The following is a 26,681-nucleotide window of genomic DNA, read 5'->3' as shown; positions in this document are numbered from 1 at the left end:
AAAAAAAAAAAAAAAGCTCACTTTGATGCTAATGAAGTGTGTCTAGTTACATCGGTTGCTGGTCGAAGTTGGCGTGACTAGTTGGTGTTGAAGGCTACCGCTGTGCCTTGTCTACCACTGGTGACGCCCAGTTTCCTGTAACTCGAGGCCCGGGCCTGACAGGGGAACCTGTGGAGGTTGCTCTGTGGGAGGAAATGACATGTGGCTTGAAATGACTGCCGATATAATTCAGAAATGGCAACATAAAGGACGGACATCCAATCGAATCAGTCCTCTCTCGCACAAGTGTGAGGGGGAGGGTGGGGATGGAGGGGGGTCTGATATAAAACAGATATCTGCCAATGCTGCTGCAGTGTAAACTGGCAGATTGATACCCTGTGAAATAATCAAAATATGCACGCAATACCCACAGTCAATCAAAAGAGCGAAAACAAAATAGCACATCGGTACTAAGAGCATGAAAGAAGTGGAAGAAAATGATTGCAATGTGCGGCCAGTTAAAAATTGCAACTTGCAATTTAAACCAAAGGGGGAAGGGTCAACGTAACGCAACACCATGTTTGAAAGTGTTAATTTATTATCCTCTACTTCAATGCGGTCGCAGCCTTTTATTTTTTCAATAAATGCTGAGATGTGCGACACAATGCTTTTGAATCAATGGAAATAGGCAGTCCAAATATTGTGCATCAAGGCACGAACTCTGAGGTGGCCGCTATGACCCGCAGTGTGAATCCAGCCGTATCATCCGGCCTCCAGCCCAGTTTAAATCCTGGCGGAGCCCTGATAATTATTCAGAAATGCAAATGATATCATTTTTACTCTATTTGGGGCAAGTCGAAAGTGATTTCATTTTGACTGATGGGGAATTGAATCAGAGTTTATATAATCTTTGGTAAATCCTATTCATGATCTTGCTTTTTTTTTTTTCCTGAAAATGATTGTTTTGTCCGTTTCACCAAGTATTTGACCAAGACCTGAGACGGAGAGGAATCAGAAACGCTTGCATCTGATTTTCTCCTCTACATTTTGGAACTTTCAGTTTCTGCTTATTGTCACTGTCACAGTTGTTATCTCCATTGTGTTGGCCGCTACAATGGTCCATGCTATCTCTACAGCCTCTCCCTGTTCATTTGACCTGTGTTATCATTAGTGCTCTCAGCAAAACTCCCCCGCAGTGCTTGATGATGGCTGCTGAAGAGAAGCGGCCAACTGGGGGGGGCGGGGGTTGGGGCTTGGTTGGAACATCATGTGGCCCAAGAAATGGCGGCACTGTGCTCCTTGGCCTTCATACGCAGCGCTGCTATGCTGGAAGACTTGCGGTCCGGGTCGACATTGAGATCGTAGCCATTAATCCCCCCGACCATTCCAGGTCCCCCAAAAAGGCTGCCCATCTGCGTCTGTCCCATGTGGCTGCTCCCTGGGCTTGGCACACCCAGAAAGTCGGGGACCCCCCCGTGACTATGAGGATGAGGGGGCATGCAGGGGGGGACGGTATCGCAAGGAACAACACAGCCCGGCACTGGAGAGGCTCCGCTGCTGCCACCGATCCATGAAGGGTTTTGCATCTGAAAACAAACAGCAGTCATATTAATGACAGTCACAAACACTTCATGGCACCGGTGAGAGACGTGCCGGTGTTCTTATTCACCTGCGCATAGTTCTCGGGCCGAGTTAGAAGAGGCAGCTCATAAGCCGTGGAGAAATGCGTTCGAACCTGTTGCATTTGGCCAAAGCGCTCCCTCTTCCTCCACTTGGCCCTGCGATTCTGGAACCACACCTGCAAAGAAGGAAGGCAGCCCATCAAGGAATAAACTCACTACATACTAAAAAGTGCTGGGTTGTACTTGTTTTCCCGAACCCATTCACTAGGTAGCTCTGAATTTTGAGGAGATTAACTCATTCGGTACCAGCCAGTTCTGGACCAAGTCTGAAAAGACGTTTAAAAACGTCTTTGGGAGCGAATGAGTTAAGTAACTTTTACTCAAGTTTGGGTCAGTTATTTTGACCAAGCGGATTGGATTTGGGCTGGCTAAAGACTTGAAGCTGCTCTCCTTTTTGGGCAGTTTTGTGTACTAAAGTTGAGGTAATTTTCATGAAACATTCTCAGAAAATGTTGGTGGCAGCTGGATGGCTCAGTGAATAACATGGCTGACTTTGATCACGCTTCAAATTCCAGTAAGGGCAAACAGTAACGTCCACTTGGGTCTCTAGGCAAGACCCTTTTGACTACATGTCGATTCCCAAACAATGCTTGTCCCAGGCCGGGATAAAAACGGATGGGTTGCGTCAGGAAGGGCATTCGATGTAAAAACTGTACGGAACAAATGTCAGTGACTAGCTGTGGTGCCCCCTCCCAGGGGAAAGTTGCTTTTTCCCCTCGGTAAATATTGGCACTAAAATTAGCATTATTTTTTTAGCACAGCATATTGATGACCTGTTAAGACATTTTTTGGTAGAATCTCGTGCCCACTTCCTGCGTCGAAATAACTTAACATTGGCTCCGACCCTTTTAGACCCAGCGTTGAGTTAGATATTTCACCCAATTTGGGTAACTTTTAACCCAGCAGAGTGATACAGGCCAGTCACTGGTGGACTAAAAACATTGGAGCATGGCCTCCACTCTGAAAGACAAACTAAGAAAGTGAAGCAAATAAATTTTATCGGACATGAAAGTCCCACGGCACATTTTAGTACTTGACGTGTCTTTAAAGTGCCATCCACATGGAACTATTGATGTAAAAATGGAGCGTCTCCCCTGGTACTGCCCCCCCCCCCCCACTGCCCCTCCTCCTGCCTTTGATACACAGTCGTCTGCCTCCCTTCAGACTGCCTGCGTCGACAGATCCACATCTGGGTCTGTAGCCATTCATAAATCATTGTGAGAAAGGTGTCCTCTCCCTCACCTGTCCGCCCAGCAGGACAAAAGAGAATCCCACTGCAATGCGTTGAAAAATCCAACCAACAAGCAAGTAGGCAGAAATGACAATCAGCGTGATTTGCGTAACCCCCCCCCCACCCCCCACGTAACCCCGGGCGCCTTGTAGTTGGCATTATTCGAAGTTCATGTTTTTAAAGTATTTAAAATTGTGTCATTCTTTGTCTATGTGGGAGCGTTTACATTTGGTTTTGAAAAATAAAAAGTGATTCCAAAAAAAAATTATCAATGATTGCAGATCCTTCAAATGATCTTTACGTTACCAGTAATTTTTGCATCATACGACTGGAGAACAGAAAGGTTGGCGAGGAGCACAATGTTGTGATACTTTGATTTACAAGAATACAGCTGGCAAAATCACCCTGGCAAGTTTTGAGTCGACTTCCCCTTTCGTGCCAAATATTTTAAAAAAATCACCTTTAGGTCAAGGACAACAAATACAAAACGATTGACAGTACCACTGCAAAACGTCTTTCGCACACAAAGCAGGATTGCTACAGATTTGATAAATTCTTCTTGCTTAATAATAGACAAGACATGAATACTTGCGAAGATGGACGCTCGTGCTCTATATATCAATCACATTTTATTTGTATAGCACGATATGTTATCTTGAACCTCCTTGCCAAGTGCAACAAATGTTCTGCAGTGGTTCGAGCTTTGATTGTTGGTTGAATCCAAGCCCAATCAGCTTGTGGTTTTCACAATTCCCGACATTCAAATTCCCCTCGGCCGGGCCCTTCATACCCCCGCCTCCTCCTTTTGCATTTACCATTCCTCTCCGTCATCTTCATCATAAAAAAATTGGCCGTGTGACAGTGCGCTCTGAAGTGCATTTCTTTTTCAGGGATGTATGTGTAGGACCACAAATGGGTTCCTTTTTCAAAAAGGGGACCATGTATGCATCGAGATTTTTTTTTTTTCCTTTCCAAAACTGATGTTAAGAAATCTCACGCCAACATTCCACAGGTCAGCTGGTGAGATTAGTCTTCCAAAGTCGTAAAGTGATATGGAAGGTTGTGGCTGCCCCCCAATGTCAAGGTGAGGGGTTGTTGGCCTTTGAATTAAATCATATGTTTGCAGGAGGGCTTGGGGTCTGTTACAGTCCCCTGAGGTTTGGGAGCGGGGGTGTTATTGTTTGATGTGTCCTTTTCCTTTGGTTTCTTCTCCGCTTTCTCAACGCATGACACTAGTTTCTAAATCGATCTTCAATACACGGGGCCCCTGATTAGAGCGCTTCTGACTTGTCTCCCAATGCAGTTGTGCCTTCACTTCAAAGTTTAGTTTGTTCTGTGACCATGTTTGCAACTCGGAACACGTGTCCCAAATAATCTTTCTCCCTTGAAATGAATAGTCATGGCAACTGTTAAAGTACCCCAAACATACAAACAAAAAAATTTTACACTTTTTTTTTTAAAGCAAGAATATTTAAAGCCCATCCTACAGTGTTGCACTGATATGTATATATAAATAAAACTAACAGCTGTACATATTTTCATGCTTTAAAGCCCACTGACATTGTGCTCCTTCTCGTGTGCATGCCTTAATTACCAGAAGCAGAAAATTAGAGACATACAGTAAATAATACGCAAAGTAGAGTTTTGTAACGGACTCAAAAAACGGCAGCAATATTTGTCTTTTTTTTGCGCAGGATAAAGAATATGTGCCTCTGAGTGTAAAGTTGTCTGTCTACAAGTGGTGCTGCACCGTTTGTGTTGCTTAAATGCTTATAACGACTGCAACATTGCTGTTGTATTAGCCCACCTATGGCTTTTTAAATTGTGTCTCACTTCCGGGTTGAGTGAACGCTGGCGCATCTGGCTGCCGCTACTCACCCACTATTATTCTTTTTTAGCGTTTGTTTTACGTTTTTTTTACGGTTTACTCTCGTCATGGGAGAAACCCTCGTCTCCTGTCACAATTCGTTGTGGTTTTGGACCGTCGGTCGTCGCACGGTTGTCCTCGGTCGCGCTGTCGCGGCGTCCCGCCTGTTCGGCTGTCGTTCGGTGCTCCGTGCCTTCTCCGCCCCTCTGCGCCCCGTGGTGGGGGTCGACGGGGCCTGTGTCTGGGCTACGCTGCTGTGGACCGTCCTGTCGCTCCTCCGTCTGCCCGTGGGGGGACTGCTGCGGTGCTCAGTGGCGGGGCTTCTTGGGCTCCGTGACTAGTTGGAGTTCGTGTGCAACTAGTTCGACAAAGTGTGTCACATGTGTGGCTGAGTGTCGAACTAGTGCTGAAAGAGATCAAACTAGTGTAACACATCAATGTCTGATATCAGGGATTTGGAATAAATGCTCAAATGGCTTGCCATACCTATCGAAAATTCAGTTTAAATTCATCTCTCCTTTTATTATTTATAATTTTATCTGTGGTTTTATTGTTCTTGTTTTGATTGTAAAGTGTCCTTGAGTGTTTTGAAAGGCGCTTATAAATGTAATGTATTATTATTATTATTATTAGTAGAGATTCGAAAGAGTAGTTAGTTCCACGGTTTGGTTTGCGCTACCGCTGTAGATTGTGTCCAAGGTAGAGACTTTGCTTTTTCTTGAAAAATGTCGGAATTTTAATGAATGTAATCGGTCATCAGATTTTTGTCATCGTCCCACCTCTGTCACCCATCCCCACCCCCACATAAAGCGCCTCTCTCCTCCCACCTCCCTTTTATGTCGATGAGGGGAAGTGGGGATATTGGAAAGTGAGATGGGAGAATGTTCAAACTGGAGCTTGTTTTCATTTCATGTTTAATTTCCTGACGCCAAAGCCCGTGGCTTTCCGCGGCTAACCCTTTTGACCTCTGCGAGGCGTGCAGACAAAGGCGGCTGACCAGACGCACACAGGACACACACATTTAAATACCATGTCATTTATAACATTCGGAATCTGTCACCAACCAATATGTTGTCTTCGTCTGAACGCTGTCAGCTTTTTCTTTTTTTCTTTTTGAATGCCTGAGCGCATAATTATGAACCCCTCTTCTCGGTTTGAGTGTGCTGAGTGAGTCATGTTTCACAGAGGGTTTGCACTGTGCTGCTTTGCCTTTGAACGGCAGTAAGAAGGGGACATAAGCCAAATAGTTTGGCAAAGAGATCATCTGTGGTGCAAGCGTTATGAAGTCAGATGTGTCTTGTGCTGCTCTCTCTGCCTGTCCAAAGCTGCGTCTTAAAAGCCATTATTGGCGACAAGCAGAGTTCCCGTTCTTCTCATCGTGAAAACTTTTAATCCATCACGTATGACGTGCCCAAAGTTACCAACTTCCAACTGTGTTCTTGTTTGTTCCATTGACACAGACGCATCTGCGAGGAAGGTGGCAGCGAGCTAAAAGTTGCTTGTCGGTGTAACGGTAATGGCTGAAGACGTTGACGGCAAAAGGCAGTTTACGGAACCATTAAATGGTTTTATTTACGCTGCACGTCCAGCAGTCGGGGGGGGGGGGGGGGGGGTGCGAGAAGGGAGGGCAGAGTGCACAAACTCCAAAAGCAGCTTTGAAGTTCCAGCCGTCTCACCTCATCTCTGTCATCCCGCAGCACTGTGACTTGATCGAGTGCCTCAGCTCTGCTTCATTCGCTCCCCCACCCCTCCTCCACTAAAGGCAGGTATGGCCAAGTTCGTGAGGGCCTTTTTTTTTTTTTTGCTCACATTCATGTAAATAATTTAACAGCAGCAAAAGCCCCAAGCTGCACACAAAGACCTTCATCATTAAACTTAGGATGGAACAGTCCGACTCTGACACGGTCTTTTTTTCTGAAGAAAACATCTGCATTGTTTCTTAGATGAAAAGGATGATCAAGTCGCTTGCCAAGCTCGCGATGCCCCTTGGTATTCCTCAATTGCATATCCCTGGACCTTGTCCTGATAGACCTTCTGTTGCAATTGTGGGATTTAGACTTGATTGCGTGCATGTTTTGGGTCTGTTTTGCAGGACTTTGGGTCAATCCTCACAGTGACTCAAAAGAGTGGGCTGCGTGCCTGTCAGTTGGGTTGGGAACGTTAATTATATTCATCTGGGGAAGGCATGGATCTGTGTGAACCAACTTTTTTTTTTTTCTACTGTACCACCGCACAGACCAGAACGTCCCTGACTATGTCTCAGACTGCACGTGGAAATTGAAGCTGGCATCTCAAGTGCTTTTTATATCCTTCCCAAATAGTCCAATGACTACTTCTCTCCCCATGTCCCTCACCTCCGGCCTTTGCAGTTTTGTGTGGAAGTAGTTTCAACACCGTTGCACCAGGGACAAACCCTTGGCCTCTGACCTTTCGTGCAGAGTCTGGCGCAAGTAAGCGCAAAGGGACCTCCCTTCATCCCGCTCTTCCCGCTCTGATCTAAGGTTGGCTGGAAGAAAATAGTGATGAAAAAGGAGAACAATAGACTCTTCTGTTGTCACATCACTAGCTTTAACTCTCCCTCGCACGCTCTCGCGATGATTAACACGTGAATACGGACAACGGTGTGAATGCAGCGCCGCTCGTCTTTTTTGCATGCCCATCTGGTCTCACCTGAACGCGAGCTTCCGTCAGGTCTGTTCTGAGTGCCAGCTGCTCACGAGCATACACATCCGGGTAGTGTGTCTTCTGGAAAACCTTCTCCAGCTCCTCCAGCTGATAGCTGGTAAACGTAGTGCGATTGCGCCTCTTCTTGCCTTTGTTGCTCTCGGCCTCGCTTTTATCCAGAGGGCTGGAAAGATCTGAGCCGGGACGCTCGCCTGACCCCTTCGCTCCTGCTTCCTTTAGATTTAGGTAGCTGCTCTCCATCCCAGGGGGGTCAACGCTGGAGGGCAACTCAGACTCTGTCAGGCCGTTGTCTTTTCCTACATTCAGGAAACATGGAAAGTTGTGATCAATTTTACCTTACGGCGGAAATGGGGAGAGCCACACGCCAAAGATCTTGAGATACCACAGAGAAGAGTGTGAACAACCCCGCCAAATTGGAAACATTACAAAACAGCAGTACATAAAATTGTGAAAAATCAAGCCCTTGTCTCTGCTCTGAAACGCTGGGCGCGTCATTTGAAACCGTTTGCCCCGTTTCCCTCAAATGTTCAGACCTCTTCTCGCATTTCATCCTCCATAGATATGAAAAGACAAAAAAGATGAGCCCCTTCCACATCTGTGGCCCTTCCACACTGGATCACATTTACTTCTGTAAACACTACATTGTGAATGACGTCGTCTCTTCTTCTGCGCATGCGGGTTACTTTGGAGACGCATATGTTCACACACCAGACAAAGTGAGGTCGCATGTAATGTGAACACAAAAAAAAAAATAATAATAATAAATCGGATATCACCCAAAAATCCGAACTGGGCATTAAGAGCCGCAGTGTGAACCTAGATTATGATGTCATCCCAATACTGCTCACAAGCAAATGGGAGCTTGTGTCTTTATTGATACCGCTCAACTTAAAACACATTTTTATTGTTTGGCTTTTGGCTCAACATTAGACTCGGCATTGTTTAAATGTTTTATGTTTACTGTTTTTATTTTGTTAATGTTATTGTTTTTTTGGTTTTTTTAAACTGTCTGGTTTTAAGTCGGATTTTTATTTTACCGGTATATAGTTGTTTTTAAAGTGCCCTATAAAGTCGAGGTGATTTTTAAAAATGTTTTCTCCTGGCAAGGAGGCCTTACTCAATGTCAGATTTTTTTTGCCTGAAGTATCGGTGACTGATATCAGATGCCTTTAACAGTGCACGATACATTGAAATAAGGCCCGTGTCAGTCTTCACTCATCCCTAATTTCGGCACCTCATCATTTTTCACATTCACGCACTTAACATCCAGATATAAATCTAAACGTAAAGCTTGAAATGTTTGGATATTTCACTCTCATAATTAAATACATTGAGCACGTTTGGGTTCATAAGACGTAAGCCAAAAACGTAATTGTGGCTTGCAGCCACCCAACTCTGACCAATTAAACTTGAAGAGAAACAGCGACAGGCAAAGAGCAATATGCTCCTTAAAATGCGTGTTGCTTTTGGTGTATATAGCCGGGGAAAAAAAAAGGAACCCGGTGCCTAACAAGTCAGCAAGTGCATCTGCACACCATCACGTTCTAGCATCCACACACAGTTGCGGCTACTTTATGCTTACATCACCTCTGTAATGTTTTATTCTGGGGTTCAAAGGCCTTGTCTGTGTATGCTGAATCTACACTTCACTTCTACATGTTTGAAAGGGTTGTCACGACACATTCGGGTGACCTGCGACACAACCTTCCAGGGGGGGCACACTCACTTCGCTCAATCACGCCACCTGAAATCCGAGCCAATGAAAAAGCTGCCTCATTTCGGACAGTTTGTGTGTTTGTGCGTGTGCGGTGGCCCTCGTTTGCCCACTGTTGCCCTCCGCACTTTGGCGCTCAGATGTAAACAACATTGTGTTTGTCACTTCCAATTTGGACAGCCTCCATTTTGTGACAGACCTGGCTCTGTTCCTGTCAGGGATTTTTGCAAGGATTTTTTTTTTTGTTTGTTTCCTTTTTGGAGATGAAGAAGGCTGTCCCTTCTCCTTCATATAAACAAACATCAATGAGGATAAATAAGCATGTATGACTGGTGGCGGGCCAGTCAGAACAGTGCTCTGTCAGTTTTTCTGTCTGCTTTTGCTTTGCATTGGCATGAGGTTTCTGTCCTTAAATAGTCTCCAGCATAACAGTGGAAAGACTACGTTTTCAAATGCATCGGAATGAAGTCAGAATAAAGTTCGAACCTAACTTCACAGGTCATTGTCACGTTATGACCTTTCGCAATTAACGCAATGGCACAACTGTGAGACGACCTTTCTATCTGACACACAAGATGATGTGCCGATGTCTCAAACCGCCGCAGCGTCGAGCCAACGACTGGCAGGAACAATTTACTCAGATTTGTTTTGTATCAGTGCTTCGTATCGGTACTCTTCACACATATGTGATACCTTGCAATAAAGTGGTATCTGCTCACTACCAATACCTGATATCCTTACTCGCCGTGGTAATTACAGTTAACAAAAATAATGAAATAACTAAACCTAAAAACCTTTTCACAATGAAAATAAAAATAGGAATGCTTTAAAAAACAAAAAATAGCGAAATGAAATTATATTTTACATTTATAAAACTATCAACAATTATGTATAACCAAAATGCCCTTCCGTTTTTGTCTTTGGCAATTTCATACATGAGCTTTCCGGGTTTATTCAAAATGCATTTATGTCTGTATTATTGTTCAGGCATATGGAAGAAAGGTTGAATAGTTGTTGGGAATTGTAGTTTGATACTTAGTGACCTTTTTTTTTATCGGAAATAATCCATACGTGTACTGTCTATACAGTATATTAAAACTAAAAATGACAGTTAAAACATTTTCATAAGCCTTAGATCTAACTACGAAAGACACTCTAAAAATGTATTGCATGTAACTGAAACAGAAAAAAAAAGAAAATAATTACGGCAGTGAAAAATCTCAAACTAGTATAACCCTCGCACAAGTCATCCCTTTTAGGCTCTCGGTGACGGCAAAGAAGTGAAATTAACTGAAAATTAAACACGCCTCAGTCCTCGCCGCTCAGTACAAAATGGCTAAAGTGACAAAAAGTGGAGAGCTGTAACAGAAGAACCGGATGTGCGAAGCAAAGTTAGCTGCGGGGTGCACACTTTTCAGTCATCTTCCACGATCCTTCCACATGCTACACATCTGTCACGCATCATCGTTTAGTGTGGGTACAAAGGTTGCTTTTGGCTGTTTCTTTGTTTTTTTTGTTTTTTTTTTTTCCACTTACCCGTTTGGTTAATTTTGTGTGGCTTAAATTCATCCAAAAGTGCAAGCCGATCAGTGTCCCCGAACGGGTGATCTTAGGACCACGGTACATTTATCTCCCGCGAGATCATATTTGGAGTCACTCTCTGCGTGCGTTTTCCTTGCAGCTTTCTGTTTAACGCCCTCCACAGTCTGTCGTCTTAGAAACAAAGTGCATCGTGAGAAGGACTGTTGATATTTTGCGGTGCTGGTAACTCTGTCAGCCATACTTTTAATGGTGAGTAAGCTGGCGGAATAGTTTTGAAGTGATGAAGTTGGGCGTCGGCTGTCTGCGACATGCATGTTTGTTTTCATGAATTAATATTCTTTGCCTGGTGTGTCCCGCAACGTGATGTCAGTAGTCGTCTCTCCAAAACCGCCGCGGCCTTTCCCCTGCTTTCGGACTCGGGCTTGCCCCGACTGAGACTAATGAAACGACGCAGCTTGCCCAGCTGGGGTTCATGACCTCATATCGCTGCGGCCCACCTGTCAGAGCCCCTTACTGTCTCCACTCGTGCGGGCAGATGTTCTGACATTACCAATCGCTGCTTCTGCCCCGTGCGATGTTTTCATTCAACCTCTGAGCGGGAGCATGACTGCAACGCTCAGAAGTGAGTTGGGTCAACGCAGAGTCCCTACTTGTTTTGAAATACCGAGGGCGTGGGTGCGCGGGCCCCTGAGCAAGGCACGTAAACATGTGAGGCCCAGCTGGGCGTACAGATGGGCACCGTTAGGTTTTATACTCATCCCTACATCCAGATCACATACCCTCAACATGTACTTTCTCTTCATCTAGCACCCGAAGCAATCTGTTTTGTGGCATGCTAATCGTAACCAAACACAATCCTCACCAACATCTCACAGGATTCATGCCTGCCGAGATTTTTTTTTTCCCCCCCTCTGGAGAACACAGCCGTCAAGTCTTGCTTTCTTCCCTAAAGCCAAGATTCCACTGCCTTGGCAGCGGTTTCTTGGCATTCCGAAGAATTTTTTTTTTTTTTCTAACTGTCGTTCCCCTTGTAGAGCAGACCAGCATACGTTAAACGTGAGAAAAAAACGCCGCCCGCTCTTTCAATTCGCCGGTCATTTTCTGACAACCTGCAGACCTCTTTGGTTAGCCGAGGTCACGTGCTTACTAGGGTCAGGGATGTAATCGCCGCTGAAAACAGAGAGAAAACATCAAAGTGTAATTTAACTGGTTGTAAAGCAACAAGGCACCCTCTCAGTTTTTATGGAAAGGGACGGGGAGGGTCAAGTGAAACCAAATAAAAGAAACACTATAAATTAGTAACCTGGGGAAGGGTTAATGAGCTCGTACTAACGAGGAAGGGCAATGCTTTTAAACAGAGTGCTCTGAGTTGCTAGACATCCTCTGATCAAACTTGAGTAAAATATCTAATAATTATATGTGCTCTGATTAGTATTCGACCCTTTTACAGGACTCTACTTAAAAACAAAAATCTAATCACTGCAGAAAATTGCACACTTTATTTAATTAAAATATGTCTCTATAATGAGTTTATATTGAATTTTACAAACGTAATTATTATTTTCGCTCAATGAAGAGTTGCACAAAATCATGCGGCTCTGCTGCCTCACGGGCCTCTTTCGCCATTGCCAGCCCCAAATCAAATTTTTGTCACATCGAGCTTATTTCCAGCTAGATGTTGTGAAGACTTCACGTCAAAAAAAAATCACATCAAAACACATTTTTGCAAAACTGATCCAAACCACATGTGGAGGTTGTTTGAAATGCAATGCAAGTCAAATTTTTACAAATGAGATTTGAGTCTGGACACAGCGGCAAGTGATGCAAATGCTGCTGTGGTGTCCAGACCGAAGAAACACACACACACACACACACACACACACACACACACACACACAATGTAGACGCAGGGGCAGAGTCACAACTTTGGATAATACATGCTGATTAAGAACAGCAACTTGGACGACACGGACACGTCATGCGGAAACTGCCGCCACCTTCAATCTTACTTGCAGTCGTTATTTCATGAACGTTGCCAAAGCGTTAACTGCATGGCGAAGCCTATTTTGAGTATGTCAAAACACACTCGTATTTGTATCATCGAATTACTGCTGTACCACACAGATACAGTGGCATATAAATTCGGCACTGCTTAACAAAAGTACATCTACCGCCAGATGGGGGGGGGGTGTTCCCCACATTGCTGAGTCGCTAGCGTTTGTACTGAAGTTTAGTTTGCTACCAATCTATATATGATATGTAATTCTTTGCATTTTTAAATTGCAATCAAAAGAAATAAATGCGACGTGCCCGATTTGACAGATTTAATTTTAGGCTTCTTTCAAAACGGTGCATTTTGTTTAAAAAAAAAAAAAAAAAAAAGCCACAGAAATGCAATTGACTTTTTCATGATTAACCGGTCGGGTTTATGACCTGGAAGTGTTGCAACGACAACCAGTCTGAACCACGAGCATGACTCATCAGACGATCCATCACCTTATTATGTGAAGGACAGATTGTCACATTACTTTCAACTATTACGGTAATTAGGCTGTCACTTGTGTGGCGCTTTTCTACCTCAGGTAATCAAAGCGCTTCGCACTCTGTTACGTCATTCACCTACTGGTGACACAGCACCAGGAGCAACTGGGGGCTCAGTATCTCAAGGACATGGTTGCAATGGCCACGGATGGAAGCACCGACTTCCGGGTTGAGGAACGACCACTCCATGCCGCCTATTCATGTCCACGCACCTTTGGGGCAAATTGCTTCTTTCTTGCTCTCAATTAGGGCTAAACAATTTTGAAAAAAACGGAGAATTTGTACCTGTGATTTAATGTGCCCCCACCCCCTGCACGCTCCAGGTCTACTTCCCACATATTTTTTAACAAACACAATCAATAAATTAATCTGTAAACAATAAACAATATCTGATTTCTGATACGAAGAGGCTAAATGCTAAAATAAAGGGCAATGAACCATGAAATAATCTGAAAGACATTTTAAACTACTTTAGTGTTGTTAACTGACTAATATAAATCAGATTAGAACAATCATGCAAACAAATCTGTCAGAAAAGTTCCAGGACTGGTGTCGCAATAGATGTTTTTGTTTTGACCTTGGAAGTAATTTCCCCTGAAATCTAACATACTTTTCCCAGCCTTTTTTTTGCCAAGCCTTCATGCACTCCTGGAAGAATTCTTCCTGGATGCTCCAGAACTGTGACGACAGCCGTCTTGATTTCATCCATGTCTTCAAAGCGGGTACCCTTAATATAACCCTTGAGCTTGGGAAAGACTTAAATAAATAAATAAAATAAACCCTGAAGGGCATGGGTGGGGTGGCCATGCTCTTCTCGGCCAGGAATTGTCAGATGCTTATGGTAACGTGAGCAGGCACATTGTCGTAGTCAAGCGGCTGCCAGTTGTCCTAGCCCAAATGTCACCTCTTCTTGACGACTGAACGAAGCAAACGCCACAGGAGCTCTGTGGAGGAGTGATGGTTCATTGTCAGGTCCGCATCAAGGGGCAAAACTCATAGTTTGAGATTTTTGTGACACCGGTCCTGGAACTATTTTTTTTAAAATGCTATTTATTATGTTCTGTTATTGTTATTTCATCAATGTTTATTTTTTTATCTTATGGGTCTTGCCATGTTTCTCATCCTGCACTGATGTGTGGAAGCAACAAATCCAATATGATCGTTTTCAAATGACAATACACACAGTAGAAGTTCATGGCGGAATTTGATAACCTGACTAGAGCCCCGACACCCTGCAGTGTGAGCAAGTACATAGTGAATCATGCAGGCAGGCTGCATTTTCAATCCTCAGTCCACAAATGTAATGGAACAGCAAATTTTAAAATGTTGAGAATATGGTCATTCTGTAAAAGGGTCCAACGCATTCATTTGAGGCATTTGACGGAAGGATTAATTCCAAGTGTGTTTTATTTTTTACGTCGGCATTTTTGGGTGTTTTTGTGAAGCCATCAAAGCAGGTAGACGAATGACGGAGAAGCGCGTTGATGACCAAAGATCCAAAACTCCTTGTTACTCAATACAGTGATCCCTCGCTATTTCGCGGGTCGTTTATCGCGGCCTCGGTGCATCGCGGATTTTTTCAAACATATTCATTAAAAATAAATAAATAAATTGCGAAAATGCCGCAAAAGGTCCGCGAGAGGCAGCGAAAGTCAGCAAAACAGTGAGTCACATAGAGCAACACATACAGTACTACATGTATATGTTTACTCTATTTTGTTATTCTTTGTTATTTTGGCCGGGGGTGCGACTTGTACTCTGGAGCGACTTATGTGTGAAATTATTAACACATGATTATGTCATTTCACGTTATTTTCACATTGAACCACAAGAGGGCAGACTCGGCCTGTGTTGATAAATTGACGATGAGTCTGACGTAAGCGACGTAGAAGAGGAAGCGGCGCATCGTCTACCTCCCGAGTTGGGGGAGTTGTTTAAAAGTGGCACCGAGGATGAAGATTTCATTGGATTTAGTGATTTGGAGTGAAACTGATAGTTTGGTAAACTTGTTAGCATGTTCTTTATGCTAGAGTTATCTGAATAACTCTTAATATGTTACGTCGATACTGACATTACCAGGCATGTCAGTCATGTAACGTTAGTATACCGTACACTTATTCAGCCTGTTGTTCTCTATTTTAAATTGCCTTTCAAGATGACATGTATGTTTTTGGTGTTGGATTTTATCAAATAAATTTCCCCCAAAAATGCGACTTATACTCCAGTGCAACTTGTATATGTTTTTTCCTTCTTAATTATGCATTTTTTGGCTGGTGCGATTTATAATCCGGAGCGACGTATAATCCGAAAAATACAGTACTCATACACATGTACATATACCTGTTCAGGGGGGGGCTCGCTACTTCGCGGATTTTCGTCTTTCGCGGGTGGTCCCGGTCCCCATTAACCGCGATAAGTGAGGGATCGCTGTACTATATAGCAGAAGCTTAAAAAAAAAAAAAAAAAAAAACGCAACAACAATGTACTGTGTCCCTGCCCCGTCGCCTATACTTAATGTTAAGAAGAAGAAAAAAAAACACCGAGCTAAATCCTCCCGGAATGGATTGTATGTTCCTTGTTGCCTCGAAAGAGTTAATATGTACGACAGAAGCTCTTCTTCATGGGGCGCTCAGACAAGATTTTGAGTATTGTTTCCTCGGTTAAAGGAAGGCTCCCAGATGTTCCCTTAGCAGAGATCTATGGCAGCAGCACACAAAGGAATGCTTATATTCCATGGGAAACCTGAAATCTTTCTGTTCAGTATCAGCGGGCCGATAGACTGACACAATCATTACCTCACTCGTGTCCGAAGACTTTTAGGCCGTGGCTGTCACTGTCTCGTATCAAAGAGCACAGAAATAGTTCGGGATTATTGTTGGAATGTGATTAATCATAGAGTAAAGTTGCGCACGTTTTAGTACAAACTGTCATGTGGAGAAAAAAAGATTTTCTGGAGTCTTCGACAAGTCTCAAGACATGTATTTAGAAAGGGTGTAATTGCGGTCTTGCTTTTGTTCAGTCTGAATTTCGTCGCACAAATTGCAGAAGTCAAATTTCAAGGTTAGAATTTTGCCGCTTTGCAATCTCATGTTTTGTGCTGCAGCCAACCGCGAGTCCTAATTTGCAGGACTTTCCACGGTGATTTGGTTCAATCTATCAGACAAGAAAACTGTCCTCGCATGACAATTAGACAAATAGCAGTTATGAATCAAAACGGCATTAAGCTTTGTTCTGTCAGTTCCGCAGTCATTTTTATAACACATTTGCCTTAAAGCTCCCTGTGGTCATTTTAGAATTTTCCAGGTCATTTTTATCTTGTGGTTCATTAAAAAAAAAAAAAAAAAAAAAAGCTGCGAACAGGGGAAAGTGTATGGAATGAAACAGGATTTAAATGCCAACACATGCTGCATGTAATTTGATGAATTTCACCAATGAATTTCAAAACAGAGCCAATGTGATGTTCCATAGCAAGCTGGCTGTTGCTGTTGCTTCAACTCTAAGACACAAAAGCATGCTCGAAAGAAATTTTTCTTTTTCTCCCCCTCCAACATTTAGTTGTTGAAAACAGTTTCAGGGCATGATCACAGGTCACCGTTCAGCCACTAACATGGTCAAAATGTGGTAGTCATCACAGCAAATATCCATACATATCCTCTGACATCATTTCCCTCCAACCCCCCCCCCCACCACCACCACCACCTCCATGCACATAGAGTTCTATATTTTGACAGGATGCTTTTAAAGTACTGCCAGAACCTTCTTGTGGTTTTTGTTTTGCTCTCATGCATTGAGAAACACGTTTTACATATCACAGGATGCTCCGATTTCACACTGATGCCAGAGCGGCTATTTGAACTGTATGATGTGAACATGATATTAGTGAGGAAAAGGGAAGAGAGAATTGGTGCAATCAGTATCAGTGTTCACACACTCTTTGAATACCGTGTGTATCTGTTATGCCAGATGCGTTTTGGCTACGTATCAGATGGCTCCGTCAACCCCCCCCCCCAAAAAAAAACCCATATATTTACAACTCCAGTGAACATCCGTTTATCGCATGATGTATGGTACAGACCAACCCACAACACGTGAAAATTCATAACTTAAAATGGATGTAAATAGTCTACACACCCCTGTTCAAATGGCACTGGGGGGAGATAAAAAAATGAAACGAAGACAAATCATTTTGAAATTTTACGTGACATGTATGACACATTTGACAATCCCCCTGAAATCTTTTAGTCAGGCGAAGAAAAATAAACAGTGGCGATAATCTGGTTGCACAAGTGTGCACACCCTCTCTGATCTCGGAATGTGGTTGTGTTTAGAATTAACCTTCCAACTGTCAACTGTGAGTCCGCACACACCTGCCGCCCTTTAAAATAGCTCCGTTTAACCCTGAATAAAGTTCAGCTCTCGGTGAGTCACATTTTACAGCGCAAGCTATACTTTGCAGAGAGCTTCCATAACATCAGTGGGATCTTGTTGTTTAAAGGTATCAGACAGGAGAAGGGTTCAAAAGAATTTCCAAGGCACTAAATATAGCGCAGAACACAATGAAGGCAGTCGATATCAGCTGGAGAAAATATGGCACAACAGTGACATTACTACACTGAAGGCAGAAAACTCTAAATTTGTGATCAAGCAGAGCCGTGAGCGACAAACCACAAAGTCCAGGAACACTCAACTGTATTTGTATTGGCCGCATTTAAACGCAGTTTAGAATTTTTCTCTAAAATGTCTTTATTGTCACAGTCTGTATTGTTCCAGTGAGCTTCTATTGCAACATGAAATCACAAAGCCTAAAGTCCCTGAAAATTGAAAATAAACGTGAATGCGCTGATATCACACCCCCCTGAAAAATGTATAGAACTTTGTCTAACATCTTTCCTATGTTTGCACATCCCTACGTGTTTGAGCCCCCAAAACATATTGAAGCCTCCGGCGGCCAGAATATATCCCAGTCGATTGTCACCGGGCTTGCCGCGCAACAACGAGAGGCGCTAGCCACCAGCTAGCTAATGAGCGCGTGTTTAGAACTTACTCCCACGCTGACCCTCCCTTCTTTGAAGAAGAAATGGTTGCGTCCTACCGGCGCCGCCAATTAAGGAAAACCACAAACAGTCAGATAAGCTATATTATATTTGTGGGGGCTCTAGTCTTGGTTTAATATGTTCAAATGGTCTTTAAAGTGTGACAACTTATGTGAGTAGTTGGCAGTAATCTTTTTACATAATTGGAGGTTTGTTGAGGTGCCGAAGCAGCTCTATCTAGCGTACATCGAAGCATCCTGCTTGGCTATATTCAACGAGATTTTGAAAACAATACATGAGAACATCTTTCAAGGTATGTAAATGGAAAATATTATAACTTTGCTAGACTATGCACCGGTAGAGTTGGGCATAACAGGGCGTTTTCAGCTTTTTGCGCCATTGTGGGATGGAACGTAGTGTTTTCCCGTCCAATCCCTTTGGCATCCCTTATTTGCATCAAAATCATTGATGTAATATCTCCCCTTCTGATGATGTAGTCGGTTATTTGTGTGACAGGGCCAATATTTGAGACCGCTTTGCACAGCCTGGTGTCATATATATGAATGAAATACTATGAGGTCCTACCATGCACGTCCACGAAGCGCTGGATCTGTCTGCCTGCGCCTTGATTAAATACGTACACTAAAATCGTGTTCGACCAACTGCACTGCAAAATAGCCCACTTTTTAGCCAGTCTAAACTTTGGTCTTCTTTTGTTCACCAAACTGCGAGATGCGCCAGTCGGCACGGAAGTAACGGCCATTCAGGAGTTGCGCGTCGACCAAATTGTAAGGTCTCTCGCTCTCTCGCACTCTCTCTCTCTCGCTCTCTTATTGCCACATTTGCAAATCAATTTAGTGCTTTTAAAATATAGTACGAGTGAAGGAAAGCTGAACATTTTGAATAAATAAAGGTCACATGTAAACATCAAATAAAAACCAGTACAAGTGCTTATTTTAGTTTTGTTGAGCACATTTCTTTTTTACCAATTTTACTCGTCTGATTTCACTCTTCCACATTGAAAAAAATGCTTGCTGCCTAAGAAGACTGAAATATGTGAACATGTATTTTTTTTTGGTATTTATAGATACTTTCAAAGTATATTTTTTTGTAAGTGCGCATAGTGTGTCCAGTTGTTGTTGGTTCAATTTTAAAATGCACTACACATTTACGGAAAAGCTATTCAGGCCACAGTATGGCCTTCAATTTCACTTGCACCATCATTGATTAAAAATGTCAGAAATGCTGGCACAAGCTGCAAAATGTCAACAAAGTTGAATATACTCTCATCTTAATTGTCCTCAAATGAATTTGTACCTATCTTCAAGAATTTGGACTGTAAGATAATGTAGCTGTGTAGCTGCTTTCTGGAGCTGTATTCTGCGATTTACATGACCCCATTTGTTGAATAATTACACTTAATATCGGTGACATAATCGACTAGTAAATATAGTCGACTAGCAAAATAATCATTTGTGGAAGTCCTATTTGAAACGTGTTTTTACTGCATAGCCTACACAGGCTGGATTAGTGCTCAATATAAATATTATTGTTATTCACGCAACATGCATAAACTTGCAGGGCAAAGTAGAAATCGAAACCTGAATTAGAATATGTGTGTGTGGGGGTGGGGGGGGGGGTTATAACCTCCACCCTCCCAACTGAACCTCCTGCCACCCCAAGTAAAGCTGTCTAAACCAGAGAACTGGATAACCACTGATGCAATAAAAAAAAGGCACTCAAGTTTAAGTGGAGGGACTCTAAATGCATGACTACCCCCCCCCCCAAAAAAAGAAGAAAATCCTGCCGAAAACCAGTTTAACGCTATTTCGCCACATTTGAGGACCACGTAGTTCTCAGTCTTTCCACATTTTCAGCAGTTATCTTCAAACTTGCATAATGCAGCTAGAAACAAATATCTGAATTCACTCGGCAGGTTCTTTAAACAATGACAATGGACACATGAATAGGTACACCTGCTTCATCTAAAACTAAGATAATGCTTGGTTTTGATTGATATTGTCAGCGAGCCAATGATTCAATACTGCGTTTATTATTGTTGTAGTTTGCAGCGGTTGCAGAACGACTCGGCTTCAAACTGCGGTGGCTTAAATATACTCACGACTTAGAACGCAAATATCAGAGACATCCGCTCAACATGATGCGGTGCGACTTCTACTTCAAGCTTCAACCACAATAATAAACATGCTGTTAAATTAATACTTGACTGTTTTCAACTTGAATATTTGTGCAGGCGTATTTGGTAAATTGGCCTGTGAACGCATGCATGTCAGAAATTGTGTCCAATGGGTCTCAGATTTTTACCGCTGTCCAGTTGTGACATTTTGCTTATTTTTCCAGGGTATTGTGGAGACAGGGTTATGCAAACCGGTCCCACTTTGTCATTGTGGGGGACGCTCGGTTGCTTTGGAGATCTGATGTTTGGCGAGTATGAATAATAACCATATAGCAGCCAATGATGCACATCTGCCTCGGATTAATGCAGACCCCTCCTGCGGCGCTGCCTTGCATTCCTCTGCACTCCATCAACTCCGTGGGGTTTTATTTCATTCACAGTGGGTGTAAGCAGGTAGATGCTCCACCCCTGCGGGACGCTCGTTGGTTCACGCGCGCACCCCCTGAGTCGCAACAATATGTGGCGCCAACCATGATGTTATTGGATGTATTGATAAAGGTCATTTTCATCTACCGGTAATTTCATCAAGTTAGATGCTTGCAAATACAATTCTAATTTAAAGCCAATTTTTTTTTCCCGCCAATGCCACCTTGATTTGGCGTGTAAATGTCTCACACGCTGAAACAGCCACGTTTCAAGCCGTTTTTTTCAAAATTATTGTTGATTTTAGGTGTTTAGCGTAAAATGCGATACTTATTGACAGTGCAACAATACACTTCATGCAAAACGCTAAAGACATCAACGGTTTCATAAATCTCATGTAAGATGTGCAATTTGCATGTGTAAGCCACCAAACTCTGCAGATACAAGTGCATAAGCGTGTGTTTGTACAAAGTACAATGGGAATAACATTAAAGGCATGCAATAGTTCTGATTCTTTCAAAAAATTCTATCATATCTCAGAAATAACCATTTATTTTGCTGGCCGCTGTCATGTGGATGCAAAATGCTGGCCTCATCTTGGCATTTCACGGATCCCTCTGGTGTATTGCAACAATGAAGCTCTCTCCAGTGACATTAATGGTAAAGACGGCTTGAATGAAAATGACAGATCATTTGTAAGTGGCCCCCCTTCTCCCCCCAAAATAAATAAATAAATAAATGAAAAAAGGGGGGCGGGGTAACACATAGACACTAAGATGTATTTGCATTACTTTTCATGGAAGTGGAATTAGCACCTTCAGAAAACCGACGCGCAAATCATGAAACTTTGATTGGGAAAAATATTGATCGATATTTTGACATTAAAAGTTTGAAAAATATGACTGTCAAATATTTTTGTTTGTTTTTCGAAACAGGTGTTCCATTTGAATGATAATAACTGCCAATAATTGAAATACCCATATCAGCAAAATTAATGTATTTTCAAAAGAGAATTCAAATGGGCATGTCTTTACCCTTATTGATCAAATTACAGAAGGTGACGGCAATTTATGATGAGTTCTTTAATTTTAAAGTGTAATTCCTGCACCAGGGATTTCAACACTCATCTTTGTCGAGGCCCACCTTGCAATTATGGTTGGCCTCAGAGGGCTACTGTGACTGCGAAAACATCACCTCGTAATATTATCACACAAAGTATGATATAAAAAGGTGTATGTATGTATGTATGTATATATATATGTGTATGTATATACAAACAGAAGGGTGTATAAATAGATAAGTACAGTACACATAAGGGTAAAAGTACTTGATGAGAGGTAGATCTCTTCCTTTTCTTTTGCATTGAAAAATGATCTATTTATATTATTACACAACAAGGGGTAGGACTAGATAAGTTGTATACTTCTTCCTACTCCTTTGAGCATATAACGATGATGATGTTTGTTTTATTTACTTTTATTTTTATTTCTCCTTTTGTAATTTTGTTTGCCTTTTGTCAATTGTTGTTGTATTGTATGTTCAATAAACAATTAACTAACTAACTTACTAACTAACTAAGTATACACAGCTAGTTTTGCACTCAAAGTCGAAGAAAATGATTTGTTCAACGACTGTTTTTTCTTTTTAATTTACTTATTTATTTTACCAAAAAATGCTTGCAGCGTCACAGTGTTATTTGAGTGAAGACTGCAACCTTGGTTGTGATTTTCGAGAGAAAAATGAAGTAAATGCACATAATTTGATGCGGCCGGACCTGGCCCTCGGGCCTTGAATTTGACACAGACGCTATACACAGTTGGGTCTAAACTATTTGCATAATGACATGACAAAGTTGCTATTATTGTGCCAGTATATATAATCACAATCACGTTGAAAGAAAACAAGTGATGTTGGATGAGGTGTGGCCTTTTTGCTTTGGACACCGTGAAATAGTCGGTACTGTGCGACAACCAATAACAGTATCAATATACTTTGTTCTACTTTGAATGGGTGGCACACAGGGAAAACACCAACATTCTGAGTTTCCTCCTCGTAGGAGGCCTTCATTCGCAGCTTGTTTGCAGCTCTTCCAGACTTTAGTTTTGTCTTTGGTCGGCCGAAGTGAAAATCGGGTTCTGTTGAGCTGAGATCAGGCCTTTGACTTGACGATTTTACAAACTGATAAGTAAAGTGGTTAAAAACTGTTGCTGGCCAAATAAGCGTAGGCTACTTCTGAATCTGTCTGGATAGTACACTGATTGTATATGGTGCACCGGCATTTTTGAGGGCAGATGCTCAAGCCCCCCCAAAACACCATCTGCCAAAATTATTCATATAATGCAGGGGTGTGTGTGTGTGTGTGTGTGTGTGTGTGTGTGTGTGTGTGTGTGTGTCTGCAAGCGCGTGCATATATATATATATATATATATATATATATATATATATATATCAACACAGTGAGTGGAATATTTGACAAGGACTGAAATACCCATCAGATATCAAAACATCAATGACAGAGCGAATCCAATTTTGTAAGCAAGAGAGTACAGCGTATTGATTACATGTCAAAATACTGAGCAGGGCCATTAGTTCAATTTGTGACAATCAAGCATAGGTTTAAACGAATTTAAGCCTACGCCTAAATTTAATCTCCATGGTAATATTTCCAAAATGGCTGTAAAACCGAAGAGCTCACAACAGCCCGGTTGACATGTTGGCACACACAACTTCGTCTGTACTGTATATCAGAAGATTTTTTTGGTCATGGTGAAGGAGATAAAATATCAACATTGAGCAATATATCTCATGTGTTGGACCACACATAAGAGCACAAGCCTGTTGACGCCTGAGGCTTTGACTAGACCCCAAAAGTGTCCTCCCCAGAGCCGCAGTGCCTTCATCTGGCTGCAACATTTTCAGTAATAACACTGCAGAGTCTCTCTCTTTGGATGCATACTGCATTTAATGAATGCGTTCAAACGGTTCTGTCTCTGCACTTGCCAGATCAGCTCACTAAAGTACAGCACTACTGCAAACAAGCTTGGAGACAGACTCCCCACTAAAAAGTAGATGACTCTGCACATTACCATTCTGCTATGCGTGGCATTGGCAGACTTCATTTGTATTTATATAGCCGAGTGCAAACTGTTGTTGCATCTCCCCATGAAGCCGGCGAGTAAGCATGTAAATATAGGTGTTTGATCAAAACAGAAACTGAATTGTGAGCCATGATAACAGGTTTCCAGTGACATGATGTATTGTATATTTGCAGACACAAAAATGTACGAGCCTGTATCCTACTCTAGTAGTGTGCATGTGCACCAGAACTATGAATAAAAAAAAAAAAAACACAACATTCTGGAGCGTTCAAATATTACAAAGAACGCTCAGGTTGCTATCAGTTAACGCACACTGCCTGGAGACTGTCACAGGATGTTTTTGTCATTTTCGTTTTGTACCTTAATTACATAACTACATAGCAATAATTTTTATATGTGTATATATGTATTCATAAGGTGCATGTGTGTTTGTGCGCATGTATCTATCTATTTGTAGCTCTGGTTATATCATGGAATCATGAAGTATACATTTTCTATTTTATCATCATGTGTTTGCACTGCATTATTTAACGGGCGCTGTGACAAAGGCGTCCGAAGGTTTTTGACAGGCATGTCAGTGTGTTCAATATGATTAAGTATTAGTTTCTTTCTGAAATCTATAATTAAAATATTGTTCTGTGACGGCTTGTTATGGCACAGAGATGCTGCAAATTTCCTTCGTGGGGAAATGACAACGTTTGTGGCTGGAATAACTGTGACCTTAATGTGGTCTTTAAACGTCAAGGTGAATGGGAACAAAAATAAAATCTGATTGCAACACCTGGAATAAATTACACTATTTTCTCATGCATAAGTTTCTATTCTAGACGCTCTATGAGAGCTCGTTTAAACGTTTGCCCCTGATTATTAAATAAAAAAAGAATAACAATGAAAAAAAAAACGTTTCATTGTTGCACGACGCACAATTGCGCATATGATGCCTGCGAATGCCCACCGGAGTTTTTGCCCGTCTAAACCCACTCACCGTAGCAGGGGAGGATGCCGTTGGGGCCTCCGTCCGTGTGCAGCTTGCCGCCCTCGGGGGGCGTCTTGCAGGTGGGTCTGTGCATGAAGAGCTGGTACTTGTGGAAGGGGCCCTCTCCCTCCGCGCCGTCCAGCGATTGGCACTCGGTCTGGAAAGGACTCCGGGACTTCTCCCCGTACGTCTGCGCTTTACTCGCCCCGAACGTGGGGCTGTATTTGGCTTCGGTACTGCCGAATGTCCTGAACGGGTTCGCCTGGTGCTCCCTACCTTGCGAGGCAGGCGGACTATAATACGCATCCATCGAAGTCATGTCGCAGTATGAGACGCACGTATCTGCGTTCATACCTTAAAAAAAGTTTTATTTAAAAAAAAAAATAAATAAAAAAAAGAAGAAGAAGAAAAGAGATATGCAGAATCCAAGCTGGTCTTCTCGCCCTGCCCCTTCTATTCGGCTCTCCTCGAACTTCCACGCAATGCACACTGACGCGCCCTTGCTCGCACAAGCTCAAAGAGGCGCATCTGGGACTGCTTTAGAGTCAGGGGGTGGGGGGGTGAACAAATGCTAAAAGCCCCTCTCTGTGAAGGAGAGCGAGATGTCAGAAGGAGCCCACAGTGGAAAAGCGTCAAGTAGAACTGCGCTGACCTTCAAGCTGCACGCGTGCACTCGGAGTAGGCCCGCTCCGCTCTGACCGCGCTATTATGCACGGATGGGAGGTCAAAAACAAGGAAAGGGCGGGGGTGGGGTGCATTTTCTTCTTCTTCTTTCTTTTTTCCCTTTTTTTTGTGGTGGTAAACACGTGGGAAACGCAACACATGACATTCATGATATCAGGAGATGACTGGCGCAGCTTACATTGCGTAGGTTAAATTAGAATTTTTATTTAGTGCGCCTTACAGCTGCGCACTCCGCGCTGATTATTCTTGTTTGGGGGATTTATACGTTGTGTTCGTTTCAAAGCAAAGTCATTAGGAAGACATAACGGGATCAAGACTTAATTTGGCCCGATTTTTTTTTCCATACTTAATATTATGATAATAATTTTATCATCATTAATATTATGATAGTAATTTCTGCGGACTGGTTGTTCTTAAAAGTCTCGATTGTTTATTTAAATACATTATTATCGTAAACACCAGGCCGTGGCCTGGTGGGCGAGGGAGTCACTTTGCAGACGATGTCTCCACAATGCACAATGGTCACCGCGCTAAACTCCCGCAGTCAGTTTATTTGAGCCCCAGCTGCAGTTGAAATATTAAATTACTTATAAAGCATCACACCAATATTGCTCGTTGAGATGTTTGGCTTGCTCAAACGACGCAGGCTATAAAAGGCAGAATTAAATCGGTTACAAGAGACAAGTTGGGTCTGTGGCCAAATTGAATAAGTCCTCGCCAATCGCTTCCTTAATTTATCCGAAAGCCAAAGAAGGTAATGACTTAATATCTGTCAGCAACAATTAAAGTAAATGAGAAAAAATACCCCGTGTTTATCTCTTGAATGTTTCTTAATAACAGGTCAGCTATACTCGTGTAGTTCATGATGATTCGTCGTGAAATGTCACAATTTATCATCAATTTAAAATTTATTTTTGTTGGAAATTTAGTCTCCATTTAAAATGCGGTTCTTACAACGGTGTATATAATTCAAGCAAGAATCGTTTAAATTATTTGAATAAAGCTGTTTTGTAAGTTATTTAATGTGCCCTGCTAACAGCACGTTAGCATTTATTTTATTTATGATTTGCCCGTTTTTTTTTTTTTTTT

At 42.4% G+C, this 26,681-nt stretch overlaps 1 protein-coding gene and 1 long non-coding RNA gene across 3 annotated transcripts in view; one reads left to right on the top strand and one right to left on the bottom strand.

The window, feature by feature from the left end:
• LOC109507646 (uncharacterized) overlaps positions 1–12,941 on the top strand; it is a 21,982-nt gene extending 9,041 nt beyond the window's left edge. Inside the window, exon 5 of the long non-coding RNA XR_002166505.1 lies at positions 12,930–12,941. This is a non-coding gene — a long non-coding RNA (uncharacterized LOC109507646). The remainder of the gene's footprint in view (positions 1–12,929) is intronic.
• LOC109507645 (homeobox protein aristaless-like 4) lies at positions 927–25,577 on the bottom strand. 2 transcript variants are annotated; one of them, XM_019857246.1, is made up of 4 exons: positions 24,918–25,577; positions 7,430–7,740; positions 1,649–1,777; positions 927–1,565 (listed from the first exon to the last, which is right to left on the bottom strand). In XM_019857246.1, the coding sequence occupies exons 1-4, from the start codon at positions 25,258–25,260 to the stop codon at positions 1,245–1,247; spliced, it is 1,104 nt and encodes a 367-aa protein (XP_019712805.1). In that variant the 5' UTR covers positions 25,261–25,577; the 3' UTR covers positions 927–1,244. The 2 variants fall into 2 exon arrangements, with proteins under 2 accessions (XP_019712805.1, XP_019712806.1); XM_019857247.1 differs by having other exon boundaries at positions 1,715–1,777.
• Positions 25,578–26,681: the final 1,104 nt, after the last annotated feature.

Source organism: Hippocampus comes, unplaced genomic scaffold (genome assembly GCF_001891065.2).
Source record: "Hippocampus comes isolate QL1 unplaced genomic scaffold, H_comes_QL1_v1.1 scaffold186, whole genome shotgun sequence".
Classification (NCBI taxonomy): domain Eukaryota; kingdom Metazoa; phylum Chordata; class Actinopteri; order Syngnathiformes; family Syngnathidae; genus Hippocampus; species Hippocampus comes.
The sequence above is the reverse complement of the archived record's forward strand: the minus strand, read 5'-3'. Positions and strand labels throughout refer to the sequence as shown.

What these genes read in the sequence shown, in the direction of transcription:
- LOC109507645 (XM_019857246.1), bottom strand. Translation starts at nt 25,260, where the DNA reads ATGAACGCAGATACGTGCGTCTCATACTGCGACATGACTTCGATGGAT. An exon ending in CGGCATCCTCCCCTGCTACG is followed by an intron (nt 7,741 to 24,917) that starts GTGAGTGGGTTT and finishes TCCTGAATGTAG; the next exon opens with GAAAAGACAACGGCCTGACA. An exon ending in GGCCCGAGAACTATGCGCAG is followed by an intron (nt 1,566 to 1,648) that starts GTGAATAAGAAC and finishes GTTTGTTTTCAG; the next exon opens with ATGCAAAACCCTTCATGGAT.